The sequence below is a fragment of the Dermacentor silvarum genome, chromosome 1 (assembly GCF_013339745.2).
Source record: "Dermacentor silvarum isolate Dsil-2018 chromosome 1, BIME_Dsil_1.4, whole genome shotgun sequence".
Classification (NCBI taxonomy): domain Eukaryota; kingdom Metazoa; phylum Arthropoda; class Arachnida; order Ixodida; family Ixodidae; genus Dermacentor; species Dermacentor silvarum.
This window is the reverse complement of record NC_051154.1, coordinates 140,747,939-140,769,889: the sequence shown is the minus strand read 5'-3', so window position 1 is coordinate 140,769,889 and position 21,951 is coordinate 140,747,939. Positions and strand designations below refer to the sequence as shown.

The 21,951-nt window shown below is 42.2% G+C and overlaps 2 protein-coding genes across 2 annotated transcripts in view; one reads left to right on the top strand and one right to left on the bottom strand.

Annotated features, from left to right (window-relative positions):
* LOC119436147 (maestro heat-like repeat-containing protein family member 1) overlaps positions 1 to 8,409 on the bottom strand; it is a 267,656-nt gene extending 259,247 nt beyond the window's left edge. The window contains exons 1-4 of the mRNA XM_037702909.2: positions 8,238 to 8,409; positions 5,672 to 5,763; positions 1,458 to 1,603; positions 996 to 1,127 (exon numbers count right to left, since the gene is read on the bottom strand). Coding sequence (XP_037558837.1) covers positions 996 to 1,127; positions 1,458 to 1,603; positions 5,672 to 5,714 — 321 coding nt within the window. The 5' untranslated portion in view covers positions 5,715 to 5,763; positions 8,238 to 8,409. The remainder of the gene's footprint in view (positions 1 to 995; positions 1,128 to 1,457; positions 1,604 to 5,671; positions 5,764 to 8,237) is intronic.
* Positions 8,410 to 8,515: 106 nt separating this feature from the next.
* The window catches only part of LOC119436148 (homocysteine-responsive endoplasmic reticulum-resident ubiquitin-like domain member 2 protein), a 61,818-nt gene continuing 48,382 nt past the window's right edge, over positions 8,516 to 21,951 (top strand). Inside the window, exons 1-5 of the mRNA XM_037702911.2 lie at positions 8,516 to 8,664; positions 9,658 to 9,830; positions 13,356 to 13,433; positions 15,327 to 15,410; positions 18,207 to 18,331. Coding sequence (XP_037558839.1) covers positions 9,690 to 9,830; positions 13,356 to 13,433; positions 15,327 to 15,410; positions 18,207 to 18,331 — 428 coding nt within the window. The 5' untranslated portion in view covers positions 8,516 to 8,664; positions 9,658 to 9,689. The remainder of the gene's footprint in view (positions 8,665 to 9,657; positions 9,831 to 13,355; positions 13,434 to 15,326; positions 15,411 to 18,206; positions 18,332 to 21,951) is intronic.

The window sequence follows — 21,951 nt, the reverse complement described above, 5'->3', positions numbered from 1 at the left end:
AACTGCATTGTCGTGCTTGGCGCTAAGTATATGTGTCCGCTTACGCCGAGATGTGCCCGTACTGCTTTATTAACTGTTCCAGCATACATTTGTTGCGCTGTTTGCAGATATAGCTATTTCATTCGGAGTGCACAGATATCGACAGCACAGCTAAAGGTACTAACGGCAAAATCGTAGCAGCCGTACTTCGCTACCCTGCACGCTGTTGTTTATTTGGCACGATGCGTTCACTGCACTGCTACACGGCCAAAAGTCATGCTTCGGATGTGGTGCAAAGATCAGTTGCGGTGACTGTAATCAAAACATTCCATCATATCAGCAGTTTCGCCGTTCCAATGTCTTCGCCTATTTCCCTAAACAAGGCTTAAACCCCTATATATGGGGAAATTTCTCTAGAGCTCGCAGAATGTATGCCATATCAACATTTAGATATAAAAAAATGTGATTGCCTTGAAAGCTGTAGTTGTACATACTTTTGCATGCTCTTGCATTTTTACTGAAAGTGCATTTTAACGAATAATCCAATGAAGAATGAGGCAAGAAAGGCACTACACCACACTACAAGGTCAAGCTACATAATATTTAAACTAGCTATAAACCAGCAATTACCCTTAAATGTTTTAACCCCTTAAAGGCAGTTTGGTTGAAAACAAATGAGTGGTTATTTTTATGACAGGCATAACTGGGATGATTTCTTGGTGCCATCTGCACAGTTTAGGTCAGCCATAGGCTGTGAAACATCTTCTCATTAGGTGCAGGTCAAGAAGCAATAAAAAGACTGATTTAATGGGTGTTTTTCTCCGTATTTTACGAGAACTAAGCCACTGACATGTTATCCACAGATTACAACACACGGGGTTTCTATTCTCTTATCTCATTAACGAACACAAACATTTGAAATAAAAAACTTTGGGGTTTTAGAAATACAATAGTCTACCCTAATCTTAAATCCCACATCAAAAAAGAAAAGTGTTGACAAAGGCACCACCACTCACCTTGGTACGTGTCATCTCCTCAATTGTAGTCTTACAAACATTGTTTAACAGTGCCTTGTCTAGTTTGTCAACAGAATCTTTGCACACTTCATGCATCACAGTAAACAGCAAGTGTCTATGACAGGATGACAGCTAGAAAAGAAACGAAAGTTTTGTTGCATTACTCCATGAGGCGATGTCCACATCAAAGACCAAGATCTGCTAAAGAAGGCATACTACTGAGCAATTAATTTCATGCTTAGACATTGAAATCCCCAAGCGGAGACAAGACAACAGCGAAGTTGACAAGACAAAAACAAATTTGTAGCACAAGATTAGAGTTCACGCTTGTCCTATCAATTTTGCTTTCGTAATGTCACTACTTCTGGATGAAGATTTGCACCGGGAAATTATATTCAGTTAAACATTTGTATTATTCAGACAGGCACAGAGTTGCTACACACTAAAAAAGACAATATTTACCTTTGACTCCTTCGTCAAGTAGTCATGGCAGCTACTCAAGACAAGATTAGGCCAATGGTTGCCGATAACTTGTAGCGAGTGACTGACTGCACGGCAGACGCTGTCTTGTTTGTCTCCCAAGCTTTCCACAAGGGCTGCAACAATGCCTGAATGGAAGAAGCACTCACTTAGACATGCAGCAATTACATGAAAGTTATTTTCTACACAGCATGAATTTTACATCTGTATTAGCACCAGACAATCTACGACATTATGCTCGCACATAGGCTGGGTAGCCAAGTACCATCAGAAGCAAAATTATGGATACCATGAGAATAATTTTTTTAAAGCCAAATTCTCTTAGAGCTTGGAATTGGGAGATACATTGTTTTGGTGACATACCGAGCGTACACTGCAGCCTTCCATTTGAGGTCACATGTATGGGCTAGCAACAACAACAAAAACAACAAAGCTTTTTGCTGCAACCAAATGTTATCCAGACTTTACTCTCAGTGGTACAATGCATTTTTCTTATGGCACCACTGTAGCACCTTACAGCATTGGGAGGCTAAACACTCAAAGAATGCTTTAGAATCGAAAACAGTACGTCTTTTTCAATGATCATTGTTCTCGTACAGTACCAGTTGACTCGGGTGTCCCCCAAGGCTCCGTGCTCGGGCCCCTCCTCTTTTTGTTGTTTATAAATGATATATCACATGATATACCTGTAAAAGTCAAATTATATGCGGATGACTGCATCCTATACTCGGAAGTAGAAAACCATACAGACCAAATTCATTTAAACGATGCATTTCAAAAGGTCATTCGTTGGTGCGATAAATGGCAGATGTCAGTTAATTTTAAAAAGACCGTTTTCATGAAAATTTCTCACAAACGTAACCCTCTTCATTTTGCATATTCAGCCAATAATGTTCTTTTGCAGGAGGTACAACACTACAAGTACCTTGGTCATTGGATTTCGAATGGCCTTAACTGGACGAGACATATTAACACTGTAATAAGCTCGATGATGTGTGGTGTTTTATGGCGCAAGGGCCAGTTATGGCCAAAGAGCGCCATGCCAGTGTTTGTGAGTGTGCAGTGGAGCAATGAATTCTGAGAAGTAGATGAAGTGTGGCTGTAAAGGGGCCTAAATATAATCGCTGTAAAATGCGTAAAATATACATGCACTAAAATCATGGCAATGACTAATGAGGTGCACTATGAAATGAAGAATGCATTGAGAAAGAATGACACGATATTTAAAATATTTAAAATGTAGTAATTGGAAAGAAGCGCTACTGCCTAAACAGAGCCCTTGAACCACAAGGGCCTGGAGGCATGTGCTTATACAAAACTACTATCACAGCAGCATCCTCTGGAGGGAGGATGCGCTATGAATTTATTGGGCTTATAACATGCAGTACCACGTCGTTTAAGAAAGCGAGGACTGCTTTGGTGCTAAACAGCGGTTCCTCATCAAGAAACATACTGGGATGCAGAGGGACATGATAGCAGTAAGCTAAAGGGAAATGTTTTTTTCTATCCGTTTCGGCATCCCGACACTCCAGGAGAACGTGGAGGACGGTTAGCCTCTCACCACATCTACCACAGCTTGGTGGTTCATCCCCGGTGAACAAAAAACTATGGGTGCCAAATGTATGACCTATTCTGAGACGACAGAATAGGACATCAGTTTGCCGTGTTCTCGTTGCAGAGGGCCAGAAACCTAACTGTGGCTTAATCAAGTGAAGCTTATTATTTGTTTCTGCATCCCACAGACGTTGCCAATGGCTTCGCAATTTCTTACGCAAGAAATGTTTCAAATCTGTTGCAGAAACAGCAGCTGTAGAATTAGTAGCGTGCGATGTTATTGACGTAGCCATTTGGTCAGCTAGCACATTACCCTCAATGCTTCTATGGCCAGGCACACAGCATATAATGATATGCTGGTTAGATACATACGCTCTACACAGTACGGAATAGAGCTCAATGAGTATAGGATTTTTCTGTTTACAGGGTGACTTCAAAGCGTTTACAACATTTAGAGAGTCTGTAAATATGATTGATTTTTGAAGTTTAGATTTCCTTATATGCCTCACAGCTGACGATAGTGCATAGGCCTCAGCCGTAAAGATACTTGCTTCCGGGTGGAGTACACCGGATTCCGAGAAGGATGGGCCGACGGCTGCATACGACACCCCGTCACGTGACTTAGAAGCGTCTGTATAAAACTCTGTGCATGTGTACTTGGACTGGAGTTCAAGGAAATGCATTTTGATATGTGCCTCTGGTGCGTGCTTAGTGACCTCTACGAATGATGTGTCACACTCTATGAGCTGCCACTGCCACGGCGGTAACAGTTTCGTTGGAGCCATAAGACAGTGTTCAAGCAACGGAACACCCATTTCCTCACTAAGATTTCTCACACGCATAGAGAACGGTTTTCTCGATGCAGGTCGATTTTGGAAGAGTGTGGCAGTGGTCATGTCGTTTATGGTTGAATAAGAGGGATGTTCAATGTTCGCGTGTACTCTAAGAAAATATGTAAAACTACTATATGAACGCTGCAGATGAAGTGACCACTGATTCGACTCTACGTAGAGGCTCTGGATCGGACTTGTTCGGAAAGCACCGGTTGCGAGGCGGATGCCCAGATGGTGAACAGGGTCTAGAATTTTTAATGCACTTGGCGTTGCGGAATTATAAATTATAGCTCCGTAATCAAGGCGTGAGCGGACAAGACTGTTGTAGAAGTTCAGGAGGAATTGTCGGTCACTACCCCATGTTGCGCACGACAAAATTTTTATAAGGTTCATCGTCTTCAGACACCTTGCCTTCAAATATTTAAGATGGGGGATGAAGGTAAGCTTCGAGTCTAGAATGATTCCTAGGAATTTATGCTCACTGCTCACGGATAGTTCCTCTTGATTAATCGTGAGATTTGGCAGTGGTGTCATCCCTCTTTTGTTTGAGAAAAGTATGCACATACTTTTCTTTGCATTTATTTTAAATCCATTTACATCAGCCCATTTAGATAGTTTGTTTAATCCAAGCTGTACCTGTCGTTCGCAGATAGCAATGTTGCATGATTTGAAACCTATCTGTACATCAACATACACAGAATAAAACAAGCTGCATGGAATAACTGTATACAGGGAGTTCATTTTTACAATAAAGAGTGTGCAACTAAGCACACCCCCTTGTGGCACACCAGCCTCCTGGGTGAATGTTCTAGATAAAACATTGCCCACTCTTACGCGAAACGTGCGGTTAGACAAGTAGCTTTCGACTGTGTTTAACATATTTCCGCGGACCCCCATCGCAGAAAGATCTCGCAGAATTCCGAAGCACCATGTCGTGTCGTACGCTTTCTCTAAATCTATAAATACAGAAAGTAAAAACAGTTTATGAATAAACGCATCTCTGACGTTTGCCTCGATGCAAACAAGGTGGTCTATTGTCGACCTACCTTCTCGGAAGCCACACTGAAAGGGGTCCAGTGTTTTGTTATTTTCTAGGAAACTGATTAAACGCCGGTTTATCATTTTTTCATACAGCTTGCATAGGCAGCTTGTTAGAGCTATTGGCCTGTAGCTGCTGGCTAAGGACGGGTCTTTGCCTTGTTTAAGTATCGGGATGACTATGGCTTCTTTCCATGAACACAGGATACACCCAGCCGCCCACATGGCATTAAAAAGAGACAGGAGTGTTTGTGTAATAAGCTCGTGCAATTACAAACTATTTTATCTTAGACGAGCTCTCAAGCTCTCCCCTCCCGCCGTTCGCCTTATTGCATTTAAGGCGAACGGCAGGAGTTTAGATTATGCACCTAGTTTAGATTATGCAACCTAGTTTAGATTATGCATCCATAATTTGGTACCCTCACACTAGAAAAAATATCAGCGAAATGGAAAAAATTCAAAAGAGAGCTGTTAGATTTATTTATAACAGTTTCGGCCGTACTTCAATAACATGTTTATTAGCTGATCACGAGTGGAGAATCACTGTAGTGATTCTCCACTCGTGATCAGCTTGAATGTAGCGCTGATTTCATCATATGCCCTTATGCCTGTTTATTGCAAACCGTTGTCTTGTCTGAAAGCGTGTACATACCTTACCTGTTATATATTTATTTGATTCGCCGATTTGTAAATTTAGAAAATGTATATCCACCCTGCCAAAACCTTGCAGTATTCATAAATAATAAAAAAGATAGCACAGTGAAGCCATACCATCAACCTGGCCGCCCGTCTTGAAAGAAGCATCTGCAACCATCTTCAGCGCTTTGACTTCTATACTTGCTTGATGCTGGTCAGTGAGATGGCTGAAGGAGGTGAGGAAGTATCCAGTAATAGTATTAAAATACAACTGTATAAGCTAACAAGTTGACGCTGCCTAGCTAATTGTGCACTAGTTCCAGCTACACAGTGAACCTAATTGCATTTTTTTTCTTAAATACAAAAAATGTAGCTGGAACCAAAGCTTTACATATGAATAGCAGTCTGAATAGCCCCCAGTTCTTGAGACCAATTCAAGTACGAACTGAATAGTGCCAGAATCTAATTGAATCAAATATTGAATATTTTTCTAATAGTTTGAAAATAATGTACAGCCTTCTAACCAATAATAAACAATTTTAACATTCTGTTTTTATTCTGGTTAACATTCCAGTTTTCACAACAATAGAAAGTTTGCCATTACACTGCACATTAAAAAGCATACTTTATTAAAAGTACAAAGGGAGCATTAAGAACAACTTGACAGATTGTCAGCAAACTCGTGGCTCTTAAGAGAATTCGTAATCATTCATTATCGGTATATAAAGGAAACCTTGCGGACATGCGTGTTGTCTGCGGCAACGCCAGAGTAAAAAAAACAAGCAATTTTTCTTTAGTTCACATTGTCACGGCAGATAGTACAACAATTGTATAAAGTATAGTTGTATAAACATCAACTATAATTGCATAAACAACAATTGCATAAAGTATGCTGCGATGAAATGTATTACGATTTAATCCAACAAGGGGACAAAGGTGCAGCATGTTAAGAAGTACCAAACAATACCCACTGCCGAATGCCGTGTCTAAATATTTTATTGCGCGTGATCCTCTTACCGAAATATCTGGCTGGCTGAGCGACGCAGCGTGTTCTAGTAACGTCTACTCAGGATGGGATGAAAAATATTGCATGTTTGCTTCAATTTCATGTTTGATAGTGTACAGTCGACGACATAACGTATTAAAAAATATACGTATTTTCAAATAGTGACTATTCGATTCGAGGATCAACTTTATTTAGTATGACAATATTCAATTGATTATTTGAAAGTTTTGAATATTCGCACAGCCCTAATAAGCAAGAAACACACACATTATAGCGTTATGCAATAAGGTGAGTGCAAAATGCCTCAGTTAATAGGAAATTGTGATCATGCATAGCTTGTAAATCAATGTCCCCTTAAAATAAAAAAGTGCCACCAGCAGCATTTCAGAGCTTAAATGAGAGGGTTCTGGAGTGCAAAAAAGAATAAAGGGGGTCATAGGTACCCATGCAATTCAAATAGCTGTGAAGTGCGTCTTTGTTGAAATGAGTTGGTAGAACAAGCATTAACAAAGCATATATACATAGCTATGCTTTACTAAACTAAAAACTAGCTTCTTTACTCAGACAAGCATAAAATATTTATCACAGCCAGGGAAGTTTCACATGACAGCCCAACTACTGCTGCCACTCTGTAACCACATAGCTGTTTCCTGTCAATTACGCTGTCTGCGCTCCAGCTGTGTTGTGTTTCTATGTGTCTTTATGAAAAGCAGAACTACACAAAACTTACAATAAGGAAGTGCAAGGCCCTAGAAAAAAAAAAAAAAAAAAAACTAGGCTGTCATCTGCATACACGATTTTAAACATATGCTTTATAGCTGCAAGGTTAGAATAACTTAAACTATAATTTTGACGGTTGTTAACACTGGGCAAATATTACACCTGAATCTACAGACCTGCTAAACATTACAAGATACAAGTAGGTCACGTCAATGCTCATGGTTATGATCTCATTAATTATAGCACTCTAGTAATAAAACTACCTATTACGATAGCATATGTGCGGTCTAGCCATTATCCAAGAGCGAGAACAACATTATTTACAATATTTACAAACGGCTCTCTGTCCACGCCATCGGCGTTGGTAGATACAGCCTGCAGAAAGCTTGGTTAGCATTTCCTAACGTAGGGTCGGAGGAGCTCCCAAATGAACACTATCAAATGGACCTTTGAGAACGCATTCAATTAAAGTTACAAATGTAGTACTCCTCGTAGCAACATCTTACTCCTCTATTTCAAGCGCCACATTTCTTATTGAGTAGAAAATCGCACTCGAATTATATCACCAACGAAAGACATGCAGCGTGGGCAACACTAACCATGCACCAAGTGGCTCCCACCAGGTTGCTCTACTGAACATGACCCAAATTTTGGCCACGTTAAGTGCATTTCAGGCAGTCATCGTAAACAGTCTACGGTAATAGAGATCCTGGGACACATGAGGCGAGCAAAAGAGTCAGCAATAAGCTATCATGTTTTATAGACACGCCTCCTTTGATTAGCCGGATTCTTTCTACCAATAAAATCCTTCAACGTACTCATCACTTCTGTTAAGCCGTCAAATCATCAGTGAAGTTTGCTTGCTGCGTTTATTTTCACAAAAGATGAGAGCCTATCCAGGCGGAAAAATATAAAATTGTCTGTGGCGTTGTAAAGTAAGATGAGCCCCGGTGTCACATTATATAATATACTTACAAGACTTTCGCTGTTGCGATCGTAGTAACAACACGACCTTGGAAGATAAGGCATCATCAATGATCATTCGGGTTAGCGCACGCAAGATATAGAGCAAATGGAAGGGTCAAATATCACACTTGTAGCAACACCCTACGCCTCAACAGCCGGTCAGCCGTCCATATGCAAACATGTAAACGTAAACCACGGCTACAACGGCGCCACGGGTGGTGGCGGCTGGCGGCGGCCACCGGGCCCATTGCTAGCGAGAGTATACGGACTCTCGTTACGAGGTGCCCACCAATGAGTGAACGACAAATCTTCGGCTGTTGCAGAACACTTGAGGGGGGTTGGGACGATTTTATTTGAGCGGCGTGTGGTTTTGCTGCTTTATGCATAAAAAAATTCTCTTGAACTGTGATCTTCGCTCATATTCAGGCAGCAAAAGGTACGTGCATCTTGCACGATCACTTCCTTTTTAGCGCGCGGTCACGGGCAAGTGCAGTTCGGAATTCACGATCAACGCGGAGGTTTGGTCAATAATTGATTCTTGCCTTTTCTCTCGACTGCAAGCTTTTGCCACGCGTTGAGGAGCTTGCTAGACTGTAGTGCCTGTTATTCTAATCCTTTTAGTTGAGTTGCGCTCAAGCTGCATTGAATTTTTAACCTTTGACGACTGCTTTGTCTTCGAGGTCACCCACAGTTCGTTTTACGTACACTCCAGAGCTGGTTATGCGCAAATTATTGCGGTGTAGTGTTCTCTAGGCGATCGTTGATGTGGCTCTAAGTCGTACGCGTTAATTGTTTGTAGATTACTAACAGTGATACGCTCTGAATTGTGACTGAGGCTTCTTGTGCATAGTGCGCGACGTTTCCGCATCATAATCTTCGTAGAGTCCTGAACGTCGGCGACGGCTAGCTCGCGAGAAAAAAAAAAAAAAAAAAAAAAAAAAGATCTGCCTGATGAAAGATAACGCTTGGACGTGAGCTTAAAACGTTAGCAGCTGTGCACAGTCGGTCTGGCAAGATGTTTGCCACTGCGCTTAGTGATAAGCGCTCTAACTACACTTGCATCAGTGTGTAAGCGTTTGTATTTTTTTTTCTTTTTTTTTTTTGCGGGCCGTATCGCGCGCTTGCATGTTGTACGCGAAGTTCAGTCCTCCGTGGATTGTACAGCTCTAGTTGTGATGTCAATCGCGTGCTTCCAGGGCATTACATGGACCAGCTGCGCGAAAGCTTATTATGTGCGTTTCTCCTGGTTTCCGAAAGTGCAAAATTGTTTGTTGAATTCGACCCTTGCATGAACCGTTTAGCTTGCACTCGGAAACCAGGAAACAAAAGCGTAAACCATCGTCTGTGTCCTTGTCATGCGCGAAAGTTAGAGGTGCGTCAAGGAAACATTTGCGTTTTTATTTATGTTTGCGTGCGTGTGCTTTTATAGGAGGCAAGCAAGCATTGCGGGGAAGTGCATTTATGGCAGCTCAAAATATGAGCACTTGCCTTGTGATTCGGGCGCCTAACCAAAAATTTGGAGACCAACAGGTTTATTGTTCCTTGGACTGGTCCGTGCAGCAGCTCAAGCAGCACCTCTCCAAAGTCTACCCAAATAAGCCTGTAAGTAAATCTATGAAATTAGCATTGAGCTCATTAAACATGGGTGGGAAACATGCACTGTCAACACTTTTAAAATAATAAGCATTAAATGTTTGTTAAGTTTATGGCTTTTGTGTTGAGCTTACATGCATTGTCTTTAATTCCAAATATTGTTAGCAGTCCGACTTTTGTGCTTTAATTGTTTCATTATTACTTTATCTTATTTTCCAAAACTGTTGTGATCCTTGTCACCTCTAGTAAGAGTATATCACATGGAATCTCTGCGTGACCTTCTTGAGCACTGCAGTGTGACATTGCACCATGTATTTGTTATTCGTGATGGCAGCCTATCAGAAAGGTTGATGTGGAAGAGGACATTTTGTTCAAAATTAAAAATGCCTATAAGCAAATCGTTCTTGAAAGCAGCATTCATGTTCACAAATTTTGCCCTATGTAGTCCCGAGTTGCTGTATGTGTAGTACTAAAAACTGCACAGATTGATCTTGAATGGCCTTCAGTAAAGATAAGAGCCATATTATAGGTTGATCCGAGACTGGTAAAGCATATTCCAAGTTAGATCTTACAGGTGCTTATTTCGATGGCAGAAAGACAGTTTGTTTAGCATTACTAGTTGCAAAATCACTGCGTGTTTGCCATGACAGTGCAAACACCTTCGTATTTATACGAAGCAACAGCAGGAAGAACAGAATTTAATTTTTTAGGGAAAATTCTAATGTTATCATAGAGTGGCATTTGCATAATTTTGCATCTATGAACATTTAGTTTCGTTAACCAGTGATGACACCAAGAAGGGACATTGTCAGAATCCTTTTGTTGTGAAAGTTAATTGCCAGGATAGGTTGTTTCGCAAGTCGCATAGTTGTCAGCAAGTAGCTTAATATTGGATGTTACACTGTTCAGGAGAGTTCTTAGAGGGCTCTAAACACTTCTTTACAAAATTGTGGACTTTTGAACTAAAGGGCATCACTCATAAATATCCTCCAGCATCATATATCAAGAGTTATTGGCAAAAGTTACCCTTCAACCCCCTGCATAGTACTCACACTCCTTCCATACCGTGCATACTAGAGGCTTAAGAGGGGCAGGCTGTTGCCCTCATCATAGATATCACCCAGCATTCAGTACCTATACACTTCTGTGTGACATGGTGTTTCTTTTGTTTTTCTTTGGTGTTGTGACGGCCACTGCCTCCTGTTTGGTGCTAATGACTCGCTAAACTCTGAGGCCCTAGCTTGACCTAAGGTTGAGTTAAAAATGCTGCTGTATGAAGCACTAATGCAGAACCAGTGCTAAAATTTTTCAAATTGACAGCACCATGCAAATAAAGCTTATTGAGGTAATTTTTCTTGGAAATTTGTTTTATGGCAACCGTTAGTTTCAGTTAGTCTCTAATTTTTACCATTCAGTGGTTCTGTAACATCCATCATTGGCCACAACCATAACACCACAACCAACAGAAATGTTTTCAATATATTTTTCAAAATTATGCCCATGGTGAGTGTTACTAAACACCTAGATTTGACAACAAGCACACTACAATATGTTATTACTAATTTTGGCTGGACATTATGCAATGAAATTAATTGGTTGTGAATGTGAAGCGCTTTTGTAAAAAGAAAAAAAAAATGAAGTTGTATGCCGAATCTTAGAAAATTCCATGTGCTACCCATGATTCCCGTGGTCGTTGAGTGACTGCAGTGCCAGATTTATCTTTAGTAAGCTTGGTGTGACAATGTCGGAGGGGGGATTCATGGCTGAGATAGCGATTTTCACACACAAACAAAAACACATTTAAAAATTTATTTTGTTTTGAATTCATGAACTAATAAAAAACTTCTCATCAAGTTTGTTATCTGCACTATATAAAAGAAGAAAGTTGACTTCTTTTCATGTGATGGGTGGCATGCGCTTTCCATCAAAAGCATCAGTACGCTGTTTTCTAGATGCGGCAGCAGAGTACAAGAGAAACTGAACACAGAGTGTATGCCCTCATTCAAAAGATGATTAAACATAAGAGACCTTCTGTCGAGGGGGAAAATAATGTGCAGAAAAAAATGCTAGAAAAAAGGCATGTTTTTGGCCGTGGCAAGTCTAGATTGATAAGCAAACCAAAACTGAATCTCAGATTGGGGGATTACAATTGGATTACAGTCGGCACCAAGCTCTGGTTGATTCATTTTTAAGAAGGTGTCTCAAAAGAAGTCAAAGAAGGAAGACGGGACACATGCGCTGCGACTTCTCCTTCATTTTAAGTGCCTTTAGAAAATAAACCAGCACGAACTCGCCCATTTTGCCACCATTATCCCTGGTTGATGCTGGCAAGCCATCAGTACCAAGACCTCATCATCAAGCCTTCAGCAAAGACATTGCAAAATAGCCTGTGCCTCTATAAAACAGGCTTAGTAATCCAGAGTTCCTTGCACAATGTGGAAGAGGTGCCCGAAGACAGAGCTTGTGACCTTGAAAACAGTGGAGACTGCAGCAGTCTTCACTGTGCTCGTGTTCACTGAGGGTTGTATGCATGCCATCATGAGAGTTCTCGAATAGCTGGAGCTTGAATATGGTGTGCAGACAAGGAAGCACGTTGAGCAAGTGAGTGACTAAGGCAAGCATCTCGGAAGCACGACTAAGGAGGAGAAAACTTTTAGTAATTGCTGCTGAGTAGTGTGGGGTTGAAAAAGGAGGGTCCTTTGATTGGGGGGATTGCCATTTCAAGTAGCATGGGTTTGAAATATATATATATTTATTTATTTATTTATTTATATTTTTTCCCACCAAACACAGCCTCTAGGAAAACTATTCTTTCCAAACTGCATTGCCAAATTGTGCTTTCACAGTGGTTTTGAGGCTGAAATTTTGTGAAGAACAAGACTATATACTTCTGCTAAGGGGGGGGGTCTGACACGCTGATAACAGAAAAGTAAAACTTAGTTTTCAAGTGAGGCAATGTTTACAAAAATTGCATAAAATGCAAAACAGCTGCCCTTATCCTGCACTGTAGGCCACTCAGAAAGTATATATTCAGAAAAGTTTTGTCTTTAGCATTTTTGTTTTAAACAGCGGCCGGTCTTTGCAGTTTGATATAGAAAGTGCTTCATGTGCGATTCGCAAAATGATTGTGACAACGCTAGAGGCTGATTCACACTAGGCTGACACCTGATTTTGGTCTGCCGACTGTTGGCGACAGCATTTTCCTTCCTTTAAACTGTTGGCCATAGCTTTTTCCGTCCTGTAAACTGCTGTCTCCAACCGTCGGCAGACCAAGATTGGTGTCTGGTCAGCCTAGTGTGAATCAGCCTTAGCAGTTGTGTGGTCGACTGTTGCACGGTCCCATCATGTTACTGAATTGTGTTGCTCGCGCAAGTGGGAAGTTGAAACTAATCTGAAGAATACAGTGGTCTTCAGCCTGGGCATATATATAAATGCTGAAAACACATCCGGTGTTGTCAAAGGGGCTAAATAGAACAAATTTCTTGCTAAATGTCGATGAAAAATGAAATAAGCAATTGTTGTTCTCATCTCCAGAGGCCAGAAGATCAGAAGCTGATCTATTCAGGACAGCTGCTAGAAGATGAAACAGCTTTGAAAGATGTGTTTCGAATGGTAAGTGAAAGCTAGTTTTTGAACATTGAATGATACAACAGTTGACTAATTCTAGTGCCGGAGTGTACCAGGTGTTTCAAGAACATCTATCTCCAATTGTTTAAATTGGGGATATGAGATCAAAGAATAAATTGTTTTGTTCTGATGAGGAGGATCATTGCTCATCAGCTTGACAGTTTGAATGCACATGTGGTGTGGATTTGCCTTCTCGCTTTATGTGTAATATTTTTTTTTTCCTGCATTTTCGTTGTCTAGTTGATCACTGTACAACTCGTATGTCATAGCAAATGCCGGAGTGTACCAGGTGTTTCAAAAACAGTTATCTCTTGTTTAAATGGGGGTATGAGATCAAAGGATAAATTTTGCTGGCTGAACTTAGTTCTAGGTGTGAGCATCAGATTTTGTGCAGTAATTGGGAATGTGGTTATTAACTAAACTTCATTAATTAAATTTTCAGTTAATAACTTTACCACATGTTGTGATTGCAGAAGTGAAGCCACTCAGTGCTTTTAGGCTTGTGCACTTAGTGCCGTACTTTCCGGTGTATAAGACGCATTTTTTTTTTTTTTCTGAATTTATCGTCGGTGCGTCCTATAGAACGGTGCAACTTATGTACTTTTTCTTTTTTCGGAAAAACTGCCATCAAAATCGGATTCGCTGTTATGGCCACGTGAAGCGCGCTATCAAGGTGGCAGGTCGTTCTTCTCGTGATCGAGTTCCCAGGCGCCGTGCGAGGACAGAGCAGCAATGGGTGTTCTGTGGCAGCAACGCAAGCGGCGGCAGGCCGACCGCGAGTTGGCCGACATCTGCAGATCGCTGTCAAGATACGGCCTGGGTTGCTGCGCAAACTACGCAGTTGCCACCAAAGTACAAGCCCCCCCCCCCCCCCCTCCCTCCCGCGCTGCCTTCCCGCTTTCCTTCCTTGTGCGCGATTCGGCTCACCGTGGGACGCTTTCACTCGCACATACAGCATAAGGCGTGCAGGGATGATGTTATTGCCCATAGACTTTATACGGAACATCGCGGCAACCACGATGGCAGAAATGTGCCTGGAGTGGAAATATATAGGCACCCATACATTTGCGCGTGACCCGCGTTCGCGGAGTGAAACGTCACTGTAATTTTTTAACAGCTTACCGAACAGGTGTGTCTTATACACCGGTGTGACTTATATACGTTTTTTTCCGGAAAAACTGCTGTTTTGAGGGGGGTGCGTCTTATACAAAGGTGCGAGTTATAGACCGGAAAATACGGTAGATATCCTGGATACCAGTAGTAGTTTTGAGGTATCAGTATCAAAACTCTGCCAAAATGCATTGACATTGCACATTTAATTTTCGCATGAAGCCTTCGCCAAGTAGTGGAATGCTAAACTGCTTGGAACGTCGATGTATTTTGTGGGTGATTTCGAGGTCAAAGGTCTAGAAGTGCTAGTCTTGGCATTCCTTCTGAGCGAGCACACCTTGAGTACAGGCCAGCTTGCACACTATAGTAGCAGTACCTGAGCTAAAATTATTATTTAAAAGTTAATTATTGAAACTTGTATAAGTACTTACAAGCAATTGTCACCTAATTTGTGATGTCTACCACCAATGTGAATATTAGCCAGCAAAAAAATTGACTCAATCCCCACTTTAGTGTAATTGGAGACTGTCATTCCTGAAATGCTTTCTATAACGTGCAAATTCCTGCCTCTACGTAGTGCTAAATTCAATACTACGTGGCACTAAATGATTGATTCTTGGGCTTGGTTGATATGTTGTCTGATGTGGGCAACTTGCACAGTGTATGTTGTGCAGTTGTGTTAGATTCAGAGTGGCTCTTTGTTCCAGTAGAGCTGTTTATCCATTCCTAAATTGCCTACATGAAGTATTCTGTTGTTCTTTAATACAGGATCTTGGGAAGACACACATCCTTCACCTGGTTTGCAGGCCAGCTAGAGACTCTCCTGATGGTTCACATTCTCCCATTCCCCTTGTATGAATTTTTCTCTGTTTACTGTTTGTACCACCACAGAAACTATGCTTTAGTAATCTGGCTTTGGAGAAGGCAGTTAAATGCACTCTTTTCTTGTGTATTGTCCGAGTAATGCTGATATCATGGTTTGTGTATGCATGTGTGCTTTAAAATATAAAGTCCTTAAAAGTAACATTCATTCTGTAAACATTAACAATAAAAATATGTCTTAAGGTACTTATAAGTGCAAGTACTTGGTACACAAGAAAGCTGCTTTTCAAATGGGTTAAAATTGGTCTGAGTGGTTGCACATGAAGGTGTTATACTTGAAAGGCTTCCTTTTATAGGGCATGGAGGTTTTATTGACTTGACTCTGAATATGTGGTTTGTTAATATAGGAGATATGCATGAATGTGCTGTAAAATACTATATATACAGGGTGTTTCAGCGAACACTTTCAAAAATTCTTAATGTTCACGTGTGGCAGATAGCCCAGTTCAAGTTAATGAGCCGGTCTACTCGAAGCGGTGGACATTACTTGCGCAACAAATTGAAATGTATAATCGACTAATTAATAAAATTTCACTGATTAAGTTTTTAACTAATTACCTGATGGCCCATATTGTAATCTACAAATTGTAGCCGTGGAGTTCGCAAGATGGATCCACTTGGAACGAATTCTCGGGATGAGACCAGTTTCGGGATATTAATTCCCGAACTTTGCGGAGAAATGCATTGACGTTCCAGTTAATTTTGTGCTTCAATGCATAAAGCGACGTTTTGTAAAGAAACTAACTGGAACGCCAACGCATTTCTTCGCAAAGTTCGGGAATTAATATCTCGAAAGCGGTGTCATCCCGGGAATTCGTTCCAAGTGGATCCGCCTTGTGAACTCCACAGCTGCAATTTGTAGATTACAATATGGGCCATCAGGTAATTAGTTAAAAAGTTAATTAGTGAATTTTTAATAATTAGTCGATTATGCATTTCAATTTTTTGCGCAAGTAATGTCCGCTGCTTCGAGTAGACCAGCTTGTTAACTAGAATTGGGCTATCTGCCACAGGCAACCTTAAATAAATTTTGAAAGTGTTCGCTGAAACACCCTGTATATACAGGGTCATCATTCAAAATTGCCCGGAATTTTTAAAAATCGCCTGTGCCAAATAGCATAATTCCTGTCCTTGAGCTGGATTATTTGAAGAGGCGGACATTACTAGCGCAAGAAATCGAAACACATATTCAACTAATTAATACAATTAACTAAATAACTTTCTTAATAAATACTTTATGACACATATTGCAATTTACGAATTGTAGCCAGTGAGTTTGCAATACGTATCCACTTAAGATGAATCTCTAGTATGACACCAGTTTCGATATTATTTTATTTTGAGTTATTTCCCTAATTGTGGGACGAAGTACATGGGCGTTCCAGTTGCTTTTGTGCCTCTATGTATAAACAAGCGTTTTGTTAAAAAGGAAGTGGAACAACAGTGCATTTTTACGGCGAGTTTGATGGTGCACATCTCCAAACGTGTCATTCCAGAAATTCATTCCAAGTGAATATGCCTTGTAAACCCACTGGTTACAATGTGCAAATTGTGATATGTGCTGTAACTTAATTAAGAAGTTAATATGTGAATTTCTTTACTTGGTTGAATATGTGTTTCAATTTTTTGTTAAAGTAATGTCCGCCTCTCTGAATAATCCAACTCAAGGACTTGAACTATGTTATCTGTGACAAGCTACTTTTTAAAATTCCAGAAAACTTAATGATCACCCTGTATATATATTTACACATGCTTGATTGTTTTGTTCAGTTTATGCATACTAAGTGCCATTATTAGTGTGTATTACTGCAAGAATGTTTGAAATGGCTTCAGTAATGACAGAGATGGAAGCAAATAAAACTGTTGCAAAGCCATGGTGCAAGGACCCGCCGTGGTTGCTTAGTGGCAATGGTGTTGGGCTGCTAGCACAAGTTCGTGGGATGAAATCCCGGCCACGGCGGCTGCATTTCGATGGGGGCGAAATGAGAAAACACCAGTGTACTTAGATTTAGGTGCACGTTAAGGAACCCCAGGTGGTCCAAATTATTCTGGAGTCTCCCACTACGGCGGGCCTCATAATCCATTGGTGGTTTTGGCACGTAAAACCCCATAATTTTTTTTTTTAAATGGTGCAAGAAGGTGAGCTACCCTCTTCCCTACCCTACTCTCCAGATGGCTATGAGCCAGCATGATTTGGACATTGCTGGTGGTTCAACATCAAACGTGTCTTCAACTTTGTCTGTGGCCGCAGCTTCACCAGCTGTCAGCGGTGACATTATACATTGCATAGGATGAAAATAAACATAATTGTATACGTTGCCGTCAGTTGTGTAGCATTTCATTAACCACTTTACTAAAGCTTCTCTTCACATAGACACCAACATGTGCATTGGGTCTGCATATTTTTTTTTCTCTCCCTACCTTTTTCTTTTTTTTTTTCAGTACAGTGCACTTCTGGTGGCAGTGCTGCATACTTTGTGTTGTGGTTTGAATTGTTCTTGACTATTTGTGCACTGCAGGCACAATGTGCGACATGGAGGCACGAGTTGTGAGGTCATCTGTGCTGGTGGAGAGATTCTTCTTGGGAGGAGGGCAGGCAGGGTTTTGTTTGAATTTTCACCCGTTTTCACATCATATATTGATGTAATAATTTGTAGACATGATCCTTACAGCATGATCAACACACGGTGCTTTGTTTGCAATGCCCAAACTTAGTGAGGGGCACTTCAACACACTTTTTCTTTTTTTTCTCCCTTTTATCTCCAGATGGCTATGAGCCAGCCTGATTTGGGCATCGCTGGTGGATCAACATCAAATGTGCCTTCGACTTCGTCTGTGGCCTCAGCTTCATCAGCTGTCAGCAGTGATGGGCTTCGGCATAGAAGCACCAGGTAAAATTACGAGTTACTTTGTTCAGTGATAGCCTTTGCACATGAGCAGTGCAGCAAGATGTGCTCCTCTTCCTGGTATGCCACATTGTTCATTGAATCAATTTTTATTTATTCTTTGAATACTCTGGTGTCTGCAAAAGAAAACCAGCATTAACCATATAAATAATAAAATACGTTGTAGCTCTGTGCTCAGTGAAATCTATTCAGCTTTGAGAATTAGATAAAATTTTCAGCTTTGCTGTCAATGCTTGGAGTGCTTTTCTGAATGACACAGATTTTCTGAATGCACAGATTCCTGACAAAGGCCTGATAACTCGGAAGTGCAGGGAGGAATTTTCATTTTCACATAGGCAAACAATTTTACAAATGACTGCCGAGCCACCACAGATGCTTACCAAGGGGCTGGATAGGTGCACTTCGTCTGGTGGATTTAGTCATGCTTAGACAAATGGCATGTTGAATGCAAGTTTGAAGACTGCAGGGCAAATAAGATGACATGGACATTGCCACTATTTCGGTTTTATTTTGCTGATGGCCTTAAGAACACAGTCATATGCACATGCACAAAAGCAGCAAATAATCTTTGGAAAATAAAGGGCACACAAATGCAACACCAAAATCATAGGACAGTTTCAGTAAAATGGCACCCTTTCTTGAGAAGATTATCAGATGGTTAACTGATACATAGGTGATGTTTTCTTTCAATAAAGAAATCGCTCTTGCATTTTTATTTCGTGCTATAATATGGCTCTTGGAACTTGGCACCTTGGTATGCACCCACAAGCGAGGCATTGCATAGGAAAATATGCAGATTTCATTTTCTATTGGTAGTTTTGAGCTCTTACTACAGTGGAGTCTCGATGATACGAATCTCACGGGGTCACGAAAAATATTCGTATTAGCCGAAATTCATATCATCGAAACACAATTAAAAGTAGCCAAATTAAGGGAGGACGCGGGGATCAGATTGCGAAAATCGCGAAAAAAATCGACTAATCTATGCTGTATCAAAATGGTTTGACCACCGAGTGCCGCCATCTTGGTATCGTTTGAAAGCTCAAAGTTTCGCCGTTCTGCTTCTGAATTCGTCCGTTGTCGCCATCTTGTAACAAACGCACAAACACAAAAGAAGCGCGGGTCTGCGATAGGTAGTCACATGGGCCTTCCGATGAAAACGGGCCTTCGATTGGCTGCCGTGCTGAAAGGCGTCTCCATTGGTTGCTGCTGTGACAGGGGCAAGATGGCAACGGCAGTTGTCTGCTTCGTAAACCATGCCGGTGTCTTCACCTGACACGCATAATTCGGATTACTGAGAGCTCCCAGGTTAGTGATGGATCTTCGCTCATTGAAGAAGAAATTTTGGACGAAGCACTCTTCGGAATACGGAAGCGCAAGCCTCCTACAGCAAGAAAAATACGGCGATTGATGGGAGAAGCGGAGGAGCACCCAACTGAACGTGCTGCGCTACCTTGCACCGTGGATTACGTGCTGCGCTATCTTGCACCGTGTGACTCCAGCAGCGAAACAGACAATCGCCCTGCGCCATCGGCACCGATAACGCAGTCGACGGAAGACGCGCCGCGCCAATGGAGGCGCCCGCGCCTCGGCGTACGGCCGCGCGAATCAGCCGAGATCGTATCTTGGTAGACATAGCTCGCTACGACTAGGCAAAATGGCGCAAACACAAAGAACGCGGCCTGAAGCACAGCAGCCACTCCGTCTGACCGATGGCATGCGGAAAAGGAGGAAAAGCACAAAAGCCACAAAAGCACGCTTCAAACTCTTCGCGCCCAGTCGCGGCCTCCGCACTGTCCGGCGTCGCGTCCGCGCCTCCGCATCAAAAGAGAAAGGGAGAAAGCGCGTGCCTGCGCGCTGTTCTCTTTTGCGGCTGTCGGTGGGGCGGCGTTTATTCGTATCAACCGACGCGGGTCGAAAATCTATTCGTAACAACCATTCTCTAGCATATTGCAAACTAACGAGGCTCGGCTGGGACCACAGAAAAATTCGTATCATCCAGAAATTCGTATTAGCCGTGATCGTATCATCGAGATTCCACTGTATTTCAGCATTCTGTATTTACAACATGCGTCTTTCCATAAGGTAGTGAAATCCTACAGCACCAACTGCACATTTTGCTTTGGAATTTTAGCACCTCGCATTGCAGCTGCTGTTATGATTTTATCTTGCAGACATTGGCAGGGTAGGTGTAATTTGCATGCCACTGCTTGCCACCTGCCTTTCCCATCTTTTGTGCTGTTCCCTTCCAAGAAGTTGCCTTACCAACTAGCTCAGATCCAGACCTCAATGTATACAGTGTAGACCACTTATAACGTAAGTCGCCGGAGTCGCGAATATCCGCACTATAAGCGGTATCGCATTATAACCAAAGCAACAATTTTCAAGGCCCGCACATATGCAAAACATGTGCACCGAGCTGCCACGCGTATGCGACAGTCGAGGAATGCGGCTAGAACGTTTGCATTCAATTTACAGTCGAATCTTAATTCGAACCAAATCACGCGGCGGCGCCTCCGACCAGCATTGCTCCGGCACCGCCATAGAGTAAAAGCTTAGGAGAGACCCCTCAATGTCGCGCGCGAACAAAACAAAAAAAAAGAAAAAAAAATGCAGCGGAAGTTTCACTCTCTCTCAAATAGCAGTGAACCCTTCTTTCTCCTTTATGCTTCCTCTACTTTCTAGTCACGTGTTGACCTTGCACGCTGACCTTGCACGCTGCGGCTACGGCGCTGTCCCAGGCCGGCCAACGAAACTGCCCACACCGGCGAACGCCCGCTTCCCGATAACGGCAGAAAACGAAACTTCGGGGAGCTGGCGCCAGGCCCTCTGGAGCGGCGGGCGCGCACGGTGACAGTCGAAAGTGAGGGAGCTACGAGGGAGGGCGAGGGGAGCCACCGAAGCGGTGGAGTTGCCGAGGCGAAATCCGCTTCCCTGCCGCCCTCCTCCTTCACATTCCACGGTCTCCGCGTGAGCCCAACGCTGTGCCGGCGCCGCCCGCTCCCTGAAGTTTCGTTTACTGCCGTTATCGTGAAGCAAGCGTTGGCCGGCGTTGGCAGCTTCGTGGTCCTCGCTCGCTATGCACTCCGTGATATTTCACGACTCGCACTCAAGACTCTGGTTTTAGCCTCACTGGCTGTTCGTTCGCACCACGTGCCCTTCTCCTCCACTTCGTCTCTCTTTCTTCCTCGAGCACTCCTTGGGGCGCCTGTTTGAGGGGAGCGTTCGCCGTCTCCGCTGACTTCCGTACTCCCAGGCAGCCGCACTGTAACCGGTATTTCGTTACCCGCAACTGCACTATAAGCGATACGTGTATACATGGAGGGCTATGGGAAAATTAACGGGAGTCTGAAAAGACCGCACTATATCCGGTCCTGCACTATAAGCGGTGACGTTATAAGTGGTCTATACTGTAATACCTTATTTATTGGCTATTAAAAAACTATTAAAAACATTATTTCACAGCCTATTCATGCCCACTGAAATAAAGTGGTACAGCCCAAGCTAACATGTTTGACCAATGCAATGCACTGTCACAATTCCACATTGGACGGCTGTGCTAGAAGAAATCTTTCATTTTTGCTGATGACATGGTCCCTAAACTT